Raw genomic sequence first — 14,790 nt, 5'->3', positions numbered from 1 at the left:
TATAGTTAGATAAACAATTAACGCACATATCTATTTGTACAAATTTACTTAGCAACTAGAGCAGAGCTCGTGGCAAAGCCACGAGTAGGTCTTCCGTTGTTGCTGCGAGTTGAAAATATATGTGATATGTTGTCAAACGATTATAATGACTAAACTTTCAGTTCTGCTTCTGTTATAAAAACATGTTGTGATTGAAAGCCTGTATATAAAACGTGTCGTGAAAAAAAAAGGAAGAAAATGTTTTAGGAAAACTATTTGTCGGACACAGTTTAGGTAATCATTTAAAAAATTCTTTAAAAAATGTGATGTTTAATGGCCAGTTAAATTTTATTTTGTTATAAACAGTATGTACTCATGATTCATGTCAGGAATTGTAATTTTTTTTCAAAACAATACCCGCCTACAAAACACGTAACCTTTTCTCTAAGATAATTTCTATATTAAAATCTTTCTAAATTTTTGAAGACTATGAGCAAGTTTAGAATTGTTGCGTGCTGACAATATTTACAGACCCTGAAACGTACTACTACACCAAACAAGAGGCCCATGGGCCACATCAATCACCTGAGGAACAATAGGTATGATAAAATCAGCTTAATGGAGTCATGATACAAACTATCTGGACAATGCACAATAATATATGTAGATCCTGTATAAATAAAATCCATTTTTCCCCCTGGATATTCTTATGTTTATAATCATTAGTCCCTTTTCTAACAGTCATATCACATTATGAGTATTGCAGTTCTCAAAAAGATCCTTAATAATTGTTTACATATGGGATATAAAGCTACATCAAACTCTGAACCTTCTTGTGAGGCCGAAGTTGTCCTGGAGCCAAAGTCTTAACAATTATAAAGAATCATCTGGCTGATTAGTTTCTGAGAAGATTTTAAAAGATTTACTCTATATATTCCTATGTAAAACTTTAACACCCCCCCCCCCCAATGTGGCCCCACCCTATCCCCAGGGATCATGATTTTCACAACTTTGAATCTACACTACCTGAGGATACTCCCACACAAGTTTCAGCTTTCCTGGCTGATTAGTTTCTGAGAAGAAGATTTTTAAAGATTTACTCTATATATTCCTATGTAAAACTTGGACCCCCATTGTGGCCCCACCCTAAACCTGGGGGTCATGAATTTCACAACTTTGAATCTACACTACCTGAGGATGCTTCCACACAAGTTTAAGCTTTCCTGGCTCTATAGTTCTTGAGAAAAAGATTTTTGAAAATTTCTTGAAATTTTTCATTAATTTCTAATTATCTCCCCTTGAAAATGGGTGTTGCCCTTAATTTTCACAACTTTGAATCCTCTTTGCCTAATGTGAAAAGTTTACGGACAGACAGACGGACAGATGGACGACAGACAAAATGTGATCAGAATTTTCAGAATTTTGAGATTTCAGCTCAGGTGAGCTAAAAAGCGTGCGACTTACGTGCGAGAAATGTTTCATGTAAACCGTTTAGCGTTTCATGTGAATCGTGAAGCGTTTCGTGTAAACCGTTTAGCGTTTCGGGCAAAGCGTGCAGAGTTTCGGGCAAAGCGTGTAAATTGTTTCGAGCAAAGCGTGCAAGAACCGTGTGAAACGTTCATCAGATTTTATTCAGAACTCTGATGATTTAAAGGCCAGGGTTTTTAACCGGGTGGTTTACCTGAGGTAAGTTCAGGTGGGGGTGGAGCCTATATCGATAAAGGTGTGAAGCCTCGAGGGAAACACACTTTCTTGTGTGTACATGTCAATATACACGAAAAAACAGAGTTTTTTCGATGATCTAGAAAATTATCGTAATTATATATGAACTTGGAAAAGCAGATTGTCGATCGTTGAGATGAATATAAAAGCATGAAATAACCTCGTGCGACATGGCCAACATCTTTTGTTTGTTTAAACAAGTTTCTGACGGGATCTAGTGAGAGTTTATCACAATGTTTTATGCAATATTAATATGTTATCATCGTACGGTACTCAAATACTAATGCAACATTTATACAATATACGCATGTTTGTATTACTTCTCCAATCAGCTGCTAAAGTGCTCATGATTCTATCTGCTACACATGTTCCAGAGTTTTCTGTACTTATTTCTTTTCCAGTTTCTGCTCGTGAAAATTCTCAAAAAAATATGATAACTAAATTTATAAACCGTGGACGCAATATTTGATTTAATTTGATTCTGTATTCTTAATTATTCACAAACAATAAAGAAAGTTCTCATAGATGATCGGCGCCACATGATTTTGACAGACTGCAGGTGATTAGCGCGTTTGGTACATAAACCAAGTACAAGTAAATTTTTAATTCATATCTTTCACATTTTTCAAGAGCAGAAAATTTAATTTAATCACTGTCAACAGTAGTTTCTTTTGATTATAAAGACATGGCGTTTCATTGTTACGGTATCTAGCGAGCGCTAGATATGGTATACACAGGATGAGTAAACGAACGTCAATCATTTTCTAACATCCAATCTTGGGCCTCAATTCAATTGATTGACAGGGGCACACGGACCAGGTAAATTTGAAGGCGGTGCTTATTTTCTCGGTCTTCAATTGTTTCAAAATGGCGTCCATGTTTTACATTACTTTAAACTGTTTGTGATTGGCAAAACTCTTTTGTAGGTATTTTCATGAAAAAAATCTAGAAGAAATGATATACTTATCTTTTTACGAAATTGAATTAATTTTTAACAAACAAAAGAAAGGTATATGTATAAAAAATTTGACTAGTTACAAAGTACATGTATATGTAACGTTTTTATACGATGTTTCCGTACTGGTACAATATTAAAATTCGCTATACATAAAAAATATTAAATACAGTTAGCAAAACATGATTTCTATTGGAACAAACCTAAATCAACTTTTACTTACACGATCATGTTTTGATAAGCATGTATTTTTTTTTATCTAATTATTTACATTGATAACTCTAACTGAGACCATTCGGCTGTGTACAAGCAGCACACATAACCTCGGACATCGGGTGAGATCTGCACCTGGCTGAACCTGTCAATCAAGCTCTGTGTATTTATTTTCATTGGATGGTCAAGCGTCTCTTTTATTGTCAATAGCCAATGGAAAATTAATGAATTAAGGTAATCAGAATCAGTATTTGATGAAGCACACACTTTAAATGATAGAAAATTTATTAATTATTTGAACAAAATTAAATGTTAACATAGAAAGAAAATATACTGTTCATTTCTATGAATTGCGGGAAGTAAGTTCTTTGGAATTCTGATTATAGATATTTTTACAAGTAATTATTTTAATTATTTAAATCACTGTTAACGGAAAACAAGAAGTCTTAGAAGTAATTAACACACAGTGATTTGTCTACAATGTACACAGTCATGCAATTAATTATCATGGGAATCTATACGCATGGTACTTATTTCAAATAGATTATGATAATCTATACACTGAACGCCGTTATACGGAGCACCGGTAATATATACGAATAATGAGTCAAAAATTAAAATCATTTTTATTTCTTTTTCTTTTCATTCAATGTTAAATAACTTTGAGAAAAAAAAATCCGAAATAGTAATTACAATTTTCTTTTTTTGTTTAATCATTTGATTTTTTTTCTGACTTACATGAATATGTACAGAACATATTTATTTACGCGAATGATACGACATATGAAAAAAAATAATCAGTTGTTTGTATAACATTTTTTTCTAACAAATGTGACTAATTTAATTTTTAATATTTTTCAATAATATCAATGTAAATAATATCAGGTTTATTTACTGTTTGTATTTTTACATTGTATTCTCTGAAACGAATAAAAATAATCAAATCCCGCCGAATACTGAAAAACCGATTTCAGTTTGTCATCATATGGATTTTATTTTTGGTATCGACTTTTGAGTTACGGTAACTTTTTTTCTGGATGATTTTATTATTTTACGTAGTAAAAGCACCCTTCCAACTGTTATTCAATTACATAACAATTGATGACCTGGGGCGATATATGTTCTGAGCTGTGTGCGCTGAAGCGACACAAGGTTCTCGGTCGCACGTGGCGATTGAATTTAACACAGACTGACCGAATAAACAAACAGGTGGGAAAGTGAAACAAAATGTTACACATAAGAAGAAGTCACCAAAAAAATGATTACCAGATCTGGATATCTTTTTGCCAATTAAAAAAAAAACAAGCGTGAGCACCTGTCAGCGGGGCGAGAGGAGGGAGGGGGACGCAGCAATGAGTTCGCTTCCACACTGAAACGAACGACCATGTAGAAAAACTACAGAAGTGATTAATATGTGACCAATTGAATCTAATCTAAGGTTGTTTAAACTCATGTGAATATTCTTCAAAATAATCATTGAATGCCTCAATTCAGGACATTCTTTTATCGTGCTAGCACCTAGCACACGGAACTTTGATTATAATTTGATTTGATTTTTAAACTTCCTTGTACGTTATCGTATAAATCAATGCTTAATTAACTGTACATGTAAAATAAATTTATCTTTTCATCTTACACCAATATAATAGTTCAAAACATTATAAAATATAGTTGTGTCCATGCAAAATATGAAACATGAACGCGTGATAAGGTTCATGTAGAAGAACACTAACCGACCGCGGATCACTTGTCCACTCGCGCCGGATCTCCTCAGCCATGTGCAAGGGATGATCTGTAATATTTTTTTTTTGGGGGGGGGGGGGTGATTTCGAACATTATTTGTACAGTTTTTTTAAATATTATAGGTAAACAAACCAACCATTAATTTATGTCTGACGATGTTTCCGATTTGGAGTTATCGTTCATTAAGATTCATTTACACTCAAATGTTTAATTTAATAAATACAAGATGGACAAACTTTTATAACATAAAATTAGAACAGTTCTTGTATTTATGGCTATATTAACTCAAACACGTTCATATGCATCTTGGATTTTTATTGTGGCCCCTCATCTTCTCTTTGGGTTTTGTTTTGTGGCCCCGTACCTGGCATAAGTTATTTAATAATTCTTAGTAATTGACCAATTAAATTAGCCCATTGTTTTGACCTTCGACCAGCAATAGGGATATCCCCCTAGGTCCCTATTGCTAACGCCACCTAGCGGGGGTATCCCTCAGTCAATAAAAATTTGCTAATTTATAATTTTAAATAATAACAATTTCAATTATCCAATCATTTCTCTTATTATAAGATAACAACTTCTATCAGCCAATGAAATTTGTCAGGGCCCCCTTTTACTTTCTTGTATCTTTGTTGAGCATCACTTTCAAAATTTACGCTAAAAGCAAAGCCACGCCAATTTATTCTACTGCTTTCAAGGCTTTTAACTTCAGTTTGCCAAAGGCAAAGCCACACCAATTTATTCTACTGCTTTCAAGGCTTTTAACTTCAGTTTGCCATTGTTATTGTGATTTTGTGACGATATGTATTTTGTGTGTGTGTGTGTGTGTGTGTTCTTTTGTGTACTTTTGTTTGTCTATTGTCAATGTAGTTAGAAATGAGATTTACCATGATTCTAATGCTTTTCTTCATTTACCATATGTGCCTAATAAATCATTGTTATTTGCCCAAACTGGTCTTTTATTGTTTATACTGCTATGGTATCCTGATAGATAAGAAATTAATAAGGATTGTGCACTATAAGAACTTAACAAACTCTTAAAAAAAAAAGCATGTATCCAAAAAAAAAATTCTTATGAATTAATGCCTCCTGTATAAACCAGCATACTTTCTGCGGTAACTTTATGCCAGTTGAATTCACAAAGTCTTTCGTTAACTTGTCAAATGAAAACAGGTACACGTTAACATGTAATGCTTTTTACACTCATACTACACAAATCAGTTACAAAATACCATTGTAACGACCTTTATGAGATCCCAACAAACAACTTTTCCAGCGACAGCCATATCAAAATCCTAACCGTTTTTGAGTTATTAAGCAAAAACTTTTCGGGGCTATTGGCCCTTTATTAAAGGGGCCAGCCCTTTTTGGCCAATTGGTGTCAAATGAAAGCCCTTGATATTCTACACAACTTTTATTCTACATGTCTCAACAAAATATTTTGCATTTAAAAGATATAAAGGAAAATGTGTCAAAATTTTCACACTTTTTGGAATCCTGTTTTTTGACTCCCTACCTTTTTCTAAATAAAAAGCGTAATCTAAAAACAAAAACCGATGTGCACAACTACAATGTTGCTGTAATTCAAATTCGTTCAAGATTCCCATTCCCTGCTATTACGGTCTCGGAGCCTTTGTCTGGAAACCAAAGGCCCTAAAAAATTTTAAAAGGAGAATAACTCTTTAACGGAAAGGGAATTCTAATTTTTATGAATTGATGAAGATAGTGTTTTGTAAAGTCCATTAGCCCTGAAAATTTGAGCAAAAACCGTTCACAAATGAGCAAGATATGAAGCCTCAAAGTTCGCATCTAGCTCTTTACCCCTTAATGCAACCTTTTGACGCATAGGCCATATCCTTAACACTCTACCCTGGGCTACCCTTAGACTGTTTTCAGATGAACTGAAAACAACTGGTGTGGGTTTTTAAATAGACTTATTACAGGTCTTAGCAAATTAAACACATAGAATATTATATATCAATGGATTTGTATTGAATTAAAATTTCAATATTCATTGAAAAAATATTTATTTAAGTCACTAATAAAACAATACAGTACAGGTGCTAACAGGTATATGAAAATAAAATTGAGTGTTCTACATTAAATCTTTATTAAGAGCAATTTCACAACAGATACTTGATAAACATATTTAAAACTGTATGTATTACGAATAATTATTTAATAATTTTTATGGAAAGATTTCATTATCATCCTGGAATTCGTTTTTTGATCGTAAATAATTAAATGTACCTGTGGCTGACTTTTCCATTCATGTCTATCGTTTTCAGACTTATATTTACGATTTTTTTTCAATAAATGTGTAAGAGGATTTGATAAATCTAACATGTTAACAAAATAAGTGTGTCAACTTTTTGAAAAAATATAAATTTACTGGTATACGTGTATTTAAGGGTTGCAGGTTATGCACACCTTGTGTTCCGTTTTCTGTAACTACACAGATTTTTCCACAAAACTTTGCATGAATTTGGCATCTGGCTTTCATGATTCAATCTCACTACAAATAAATCTAGAAAATTCTGCCTCTAAACTTGATTATAAACAAAAATTGAAAACATGTGCGATGTCTACATCGTAGTCCGCCATCTTTGTTTATTGTAGTAATGCATCACGCCACCAGACACAGGTAAATCACGTGATACCTTTATTTAGAATAAGTGAACAACCATTCGTATACATGGCCAGGTGTATACCAGTCAATGTTTATAATAAACAACAGGTGTTGAGGGGTCTAAGAGCTGTATAAAGGGTGCATCAAAAGTCGTCATTAAGGATATGGCCAGGGTCGTCAAAACGTGTCATTAAAAGTTAAAGGATATAAACCTCTAAGGGGAAAAGAGCTAGGAAGAAAAAAAGAAAAATAAGAATAATCTTAACCAGCACAATAATAGAAAGGTCTTCCGTTGGAAACGGAAGACCTTAAAAAAGACAATTTTTAATTGGGTATAATTTTAATTTATTCAATCTGAAATTAAATTCTCCTTTGGGAATAAAACCCGTTTCAACAATGGCCCCACTTGATTTCATACTTATTACGATTGATTCTTTGAAGTCATCGGACACAGCTTTGCTTTGTGTATAATATCCCCAAATTTGGATCTTCCTATATCTTCTGATTATATATATATACCCGGGTACTTATTGATGATAAAAAATCTTTATCAATCGCTTTGCTGATACTAAATTAAAGCTTTTCCGATTGATTTAACTTATATAGCAAGTTAGAAATGCTGATGTGGATCGAAAATACACTTCCTATAACTACAGTTTCAATCCAATGTTTTCTGCCCAATAAACTTTTATCCCTTTGATATTTAAAAACTGAATTTTAGATATTTTTAATTACGATTTTACACTTCTTTGTGACCACAAATTATGAAATCATTGTGTTTCAGGCTTGGGGCGAATTACATTGTAAAGTAATGCATTCAAGTTCAAGTTCATTTATTCGCTCAAAACCATTTCAAACATATGGTATATCTTTGTTATAAAAATGCACAATTACATTACCATTACTTCATGAATTTGGGCATTAAATTACCATTACTTAATTTTTTTTTAAGTAATGCATTACATTACCATAACATGAGTAAAGTAATGCATTACCATTACCATTACTTTGTGAAAAGTCAATAAGTTTTAAAAAAGTAATTTAAAAGCTAAATAAAGAGTTTTTATCAATTTTTCATAAATAAAACATGCTTAAACATATTTACAGGTTCATGTTCACTACCAGGTACAAATTTAATGACGTATACAAGATTGCTGTTGCACTTTATGATCATCAAAGTTTCATAGGTTTTATCTTTTAACTGCATCCTGTCGGGGTGTGAAAATCTAAGATATATAAGTGTTCAGGTAATAATAGAAAAAATACATGAATCTTGTATTTTCTATCAGTCCAAACTATTGTACTTAATACATGTATACAACAAAGAGAGAGAGTGTGTGTGTAAAATTATTTTCAAATGGGTTATAATACTGGAAGTTATTTTTTAGCTTCAAGAGATCATGGTTGGATAGTGCATTCTTTTTAGTGCATTCATTTTTGCTTTTTTGAGTGTATGTCTGTTCTCTATTCTAATGGAACACAGCCAATAGAAGGGTGGGGATTGGGGTGTTTAGCACCTCTTAAAACAATAAATTGTTTTGATACTTTGATTATCCTGGGGGCAGTGTGTGTTGTTGACACATTCTTCACAGTAAAGAATTCATTGAATGCACAACTAATTGGAGTACATTTTTCAAATGATTTGAAATTCTTAATAACAACACTTTTAAAATGTTATGAAATTGTGTTGATATAGCCAGTTATATTGACAATTTAAGAATGGATTTTAAATTTTTATTTAACATGCTTAATCATACAACTAAAAATTTTTATCTCAAGAATTATTTTTCTTCTTTAAAACAATTTTTAATCAAATACAATTTTTGTTATTCAATTCATTACGATTTTACAAATGAACGTGCATACAAAAGCATAGTAATGCAGAGTAATGCCATGTCATGCCAGCATTACACTAGATTTTTGGAAGTAATGCATTACATTACCATTACTTGTGATGCTAAAATTGTGGCATTACACTTTACTAGCATTACCTTGAAATGCATTGCAATGCATTACCATTACATTTAGCCTGTTGTGTTTATATCTAATGAAAGATAAAATCAATAGCACTGTAATGACATTTGTATTAAAATGAGTTTACCTTGTTGACTTGGATATTGTTGAATTGTCCGACTGGATTATTTGCTGGATTGGGAGCTTTGCCTGTGTTATAAATGCCATTCTTTACAGATAACAGAAACTTGTTTTCGAGATCTTTATATTCTGCAGAAGCCTTGTCCAGTGTTACAACCTTAATAGTTTCTCCATCCTTCATAGGAACCCAGTTGGCTGGTAACTCTATTTTACTTCCTGCATGGAAATAGTATTCAATATGAAAGAAAACTCAAGTAATTAAATGCTAGTGCAAACATATATAGACTTTACAGTCTATTTGTAATGTATAAACCATTGCTATATCATCAAGTATAGCAGACTGACCTTTGAACTTTTCCTTCCTGACAACATTCTCCTGTTTGGTTGGTTGATTTTCTGGGTATATCTTCATGGTTGTTAGATCAACAACCATACCAGTATCTCTTAACCTGACTTCACTTTCATTCTTTCTATAGGCATTCTCAATATACATGTTTTCGCGCTGCGGAAAATCTTGTAGTTTTTTGATAGCAGGAACCATTGGATCATCACTCTGTAATAAATAATATCATAAATACCGGTACTTATATGAAAATATCTCCACTGTCATTCTTTCTGTATCATGAAATGTTAACATTTTTTATATTTAATATCTTCAAATTTCCTGACAATTTTTTATCTCTTTTTCATTTTAACTAGGCATTGTTGAGATGGTGACCACCTCAAAAGGTCTCACTTTAGGGGGATGTGCGGCCATCTTGTACAATTGAGAATAAAAATGTAAACATTTCTTGAACTGGCTTGTTTCTGCCCAAAACTGCCCAATACTGTTGTCAAAAGTTGAAAAGCAATAAATATTTCTGAAGATATTTGAAGGCATTAAAGAAATACTGGTCAGCACATTTTTTACATGTTCTTGATCAAACATTCAATATCTTTCCCCATTACATAGGATTTGTCATATTGTCAATAAAAACAACAAATATAAAACAAAATAAAAATAAATTTAAAAGTTAAATATTCCTACCAATGATTGATGTGTGATGTACAACAAGAGACACATGAGAGCATTTACGATACATGTATACTGTAGATACCTAATTAAATGCAAGGAATTAATTTCTGCGTAAAATCGTGAGAAGCAATCCTTGCAAATTCAAAATCTCACTTTTATTTTTTAAACAATTTTGAACTATAGGATATTATAACAAAAACTTGGTGATTGCGATTTTATAATATCACAATTTGATACAAACAGCCGAATCGCTGAATAAAGTACTCACGTAAAATAAGGAATTTACTGTAATGATATAGGAAAAATTGGGCCAGACTAGAATTTAAGATGAAAGGTTTTGGACAATGACAGTATTTACACACCATCATGCTCCACTGCACTGTATCAGCTACAAGCTTTGCCTCCTCATCCAGCCATCTCTCTTTCTGGAACTTTCTCAGTAGATCAAAGATCTTGTCCTTGGCTTTGTCCAATTCCTCTTTAAGACCCTCCATGGTAATTTTTCCACTCTGTTTGTCGATGGTCATTTCAATTTCACACTGCTCAGGTATATCATGAAACTGGTTAAACTGTGTAAGATAAAAAAATAAACACTGTTGAATCCTTTGAAATTCAATTCTCATCTCCAGAATGTACAAGTAAAAATACATATATCAGTAAAAATTAAAAAAGACCTAGACATCTGGTATCATATATAAGAAACATAATACATGTACAGATGATCATAATGATCATCATAAAATAAAAACTAGAAATAAAATTTATACAAATCACCAAATCACAACATATATCACAAATAAACTGGGATTATGATCTTTGATATTTTCTTGCCTCATTAGGGGTCAGGTTTGGTATCTGTGAGTCTGTTACTTCTTGCTTTGGAGCCTTGGACTGGATAATTTTGGATATTTCCCGAAATGTGTCTTTAATATCATCCTGTTTGTCTGCATAGACCCACAGAGTCACCGCCGGGAAAGACCGCCTTGTCCTGGGATGTACCACACTGACTGGTTCTGCAAAATTTCATCATACAGAAACATATTTTAAATACACCATGAATCATTTTTTGAAATTGATAAATCATCAAACAAAATCTTTTAAAATAGTTATTAAAATTTCATAAACATGAGCTACATGATGGATCTCATTTTTAATTTTATCATTAAAGCACCATTTGTTGTGCTTAAAGTTTTGTTTTCTATAAATTATTTTTATTGATGCTGTATGTGGTTGGGTTTAAATTACTATAGGAATGGATTCTGTACCTGGTCTTGAGGTCATCAGAAAAGAAGGCTGGGTCACAGAAAGCCCAGCTTGTTTAGGAATGTACTTTTTCTCTTCACTCTCAAAAGCCTAAATACAAACTCACACTCAATATTGTTTAAATCTTTATAATTATCAAATGACAATGCTAAGTATATAAATCATTCTTGAATCATAACAAGTAAACTTATATATCAATGTAACATCTTATTGAAGGCATATCTGCATTATCATTTGGTATAAGCATAAAACAAGAGGCCCATGGGCCACATCGCTCACCTGAACAGCAGTTCCTTGTAACATTACATTTCGTAGCATATGCTTTTTCTATTTTAAACATTGAACCCCTTTCTGGGGACCAAGTTATGGTCCTAGGTTTATGGTTGGCTTGAACAACATAAATAGTAACATAGGAATGAAAATGTGTAGCACTGCGGTGGGACCGCACGTACACAACCTGAAAAACTGAACGTAGAAGAGTTCCACTTCAAAAGGAATAACTCTCAGACTGTACAGAACATCAAGAAAGATAACTCTTGGTTCCACTACATTAGAGTTTACACAATTTGAGGATCCTTGCATAGTAATCTCACAAACTGTAGCATTATAGTTCTCGAGAAAAACTTTTTAAAAACATTTTCAATATATCTTTCTATGTTAAACTTTGAACCCCTCTTGGGGCTACAGTATTAGTCCAGTGCTAAAGTTTTAATTATTTGGAATCTACATTATTTAAGGATGCTTGCATAGTTATCTCACAAGCTGAAGCATTTTAGTTCCCTAGAAAAAGTTATTTCAACATTTTCCCTCTATATTTCTATGCTAAACTTTGAACACCTCTTGGGGCCCCAGTATTAGATTGAGGTCACGGCTTTTATAATTTCAAATCTACACTATTTGAGGGTGCTTACGTAGTTATCTGACAAATTGATGCATTGTAGTTCTCGAAAAGAAGATTTTTAAACATTTTCCATATATACCGGTACTTCTACATTTAACTTTAAACCCATCTTGGGTCCCTAGTATTAGTCCAGGGGTCACTATTTTAAAACTGTCGAACCTTCATTATCCAAGGTTGTATGCATGATAGTAATCTCACAAATTGAAGCATTGTAGTTCTCGAGAAGAAGATTTTTTAACATGTTACCTTTATATTTCTATAATAAACTTTGACCCCATCTTGGGGCCCCAGTATTGGTCCGGGGGTCACGATTTTACCAATTAGGAATCTACATAAGCGAAGGATGCATGCATAGAAATTCCACAAACTAAAACATTGTATTTCTTGAGAAGAAAATTTTTAAACTTTTCCTTTATGTCTTTTAAAATGTTTAAATTTTGAACTCCTCTTGGTGCCCATCAATTGTCCGGGAGTTACAATTTTTTGAATCTACATTATTTAAGGATGTACATGTATGCATAGTAATATCCCAAACAGTTGCACTATAGTTCTTGAGAAGAAGATTTTAAAACATTTTCCTATATATGTTAAAATCTAAACCCCTACTGGGGCCCCACTTTTTGTTCGGGGGGTCACAATTTTTACAATCTTCACTATATATACAACCTTTTGTGTATGTATTGGCATTTTTGGTGAAGTGGTTCTTGAGAAGAAAATTTTTAAACATTTTTCATATGTAGTTCTATGTTAAACTTTGAACCCCGCCTGGGGCCCCAGTTTTGGTCCGAGGGTCACGATTTTTACAATTTAGAATCTTCACTATATATTAAAGCTTTTGTGTAAATTTTGGCATTTCTGGTGCAGTGGTTCTTGAGAAGAAGATTTTTTAAACATTTTCCTATGTATTTCTTTGTTAAACTTTGAACCTCGCCTGGGGCCCCAGTTTTGGTCCGAGGGTCACGATTTTTACAATTTAGAATCTTCACTACTGGTACTGTACCAGTTATCGGCTAAGACCAGTTATCGGCTAAACTGAGAGTTCGGGTTTAAAGCACGCAACAATCCAAGATTTTTTAATTCAGTCGTCTTTTTCGAATAAAGAAAAGTAAGTTTGCTTGAAAATTTTCTTGAATATGTTTTATACATGAGCTTAAACGATCATTGTTTACCGCTGAGTTTACATCTTTGCTCTTTCAGCAGTGGGGAAAGTGACGTAATAAGTTAAAAATAGAATATTACCTCTTTGTGATACGTTATTATATCCCTTCTTTGATTTCACAATTAAAATCAATACATTTAACATGTATAAACAAAAGGAATTCACAAATTTTCGACAGATTCGTAGCGCAATTGAACGCCTGATTGCATAATTATGCTTTGAATAGTCTACGATTTGGTGTATTACCGTCTGATAATAAACGACTAATTTTAGAGATTTGTTTATAATATCATGACCCCGACTACTTTCGTCTGACCCCACAAGGGGCATAATTCAAACTACATTTAGCAGAGTTTAAAATCGACATGAACATGGATTTTACTATGTTATTATCACGAAGCCGATAACTGGTACAGTAAATCGTGAAAACTCGGCAAATTCGGGGCGTGCTAAAAAGCACAAAAAAAGATGTTTTGGGTTCTAAATAATGATATAAACTAACAGATTGATAAATAAGGAGTTCACTTTTTAAAGTATGTCAAGTTTTATCCAAAAATATCGAGAAATAAGGAATTACGAAAAGAAAACGTTAAAATTTAGCCGATAACTGGTACAGTGCCAGTATATATTAAAGCTTTTGTGTAAATATTGGCATTTCTGGTGCAGTGGTTCTTGAGAAGATTTTTTAAACATTTCCCTATGTATTTCTATGTTAAACCTTGAACCCCGCCTGGGGCCCCAGTTTCGGTCCGAGGGTCACGATTTTTACAATTTAGAATCTTCACTATGTATACAAGCTTTTGTGTAAATATTGGCATTTCTGGTGCAGTGGTTCTTGAGAAGAAGATTTTTTAAAAATTTTCCTATGTATTTCTATGTTAAACTTTCAACCCCGCCTGGGGCCCCAGTTTTGGTCCGAGGGTCACGATTTTTACAATTTAGAATCTTCACTATATATACAAGTTTTTGTGTAAATATTGGCATTTCTAGTGCAGTGTTTCTTGAGAAGAAGATTTTTAAAAAATTTTCCTATGTATTTCTATGTTAAACTTTCAACCCCGCCTAGGGCCCCAGTTTTGGTCCGAGGGTCACGATTTTTACAATTTAGAATCTTCAC

The 14,790-nt window shown here is 32.8% G+C and overlaps 1 protein-coding gene across 1 annotated transcript in view; it reads right to left on the bottom strand.

Annotated features, from left to right (window-relative positions):
- LOC105343747 (protein mono-ADP-ribosyltransferase PARP14) overlaps positions 1–14,790 on the bottom strand; it is a 47,503-nt gene that overhangs the window by 9,975 nt on the left and 22,738 nt on the right. Inside the window, exons 20-24 of the mRNA XM_066068959.1 lie at positions 11,616–11,703; positions 11,182–11,363; positions 10,713–10,973; positions 9,681–9,888; positions 9,343–9,551 (exon numbers count right to left, since the gene is read on the bottom strand). Coding sequence (XP_065925031.1) covers positions 9,343–9,551; positions 9,681–9,888; positions 10,713–10,973; positions 11,182–11,363; positions 11,616–11,703 — 948 coding nt within the window. The remainder of the gene's footprint in view (positions 1–9,342; positions 9,552–9,680; positions 9,889–10,712; positions 10,974–11,181; positions 11,364–11,615; positions 11,704–14,790) is intronic.

This window comes from Magallana gigas, chromosome 8, assembly GCF_963853765.1.
Source record: "Magallana gigas chromosome 8, xbMagGiga1.1, whole genome shotgun sequence".
Taxonomy (NCBI): Eukaryota; Metazoa; Mollusca; class Bivalvia; order Ostreida; family Ostreidae; genus Magallana; species Magallana gigas.
The sequence above is the reverse complement of the archived record's forward strand: the minus strand, read 5'-3'. Positions and strand labels throughout refer to the sequence as shown.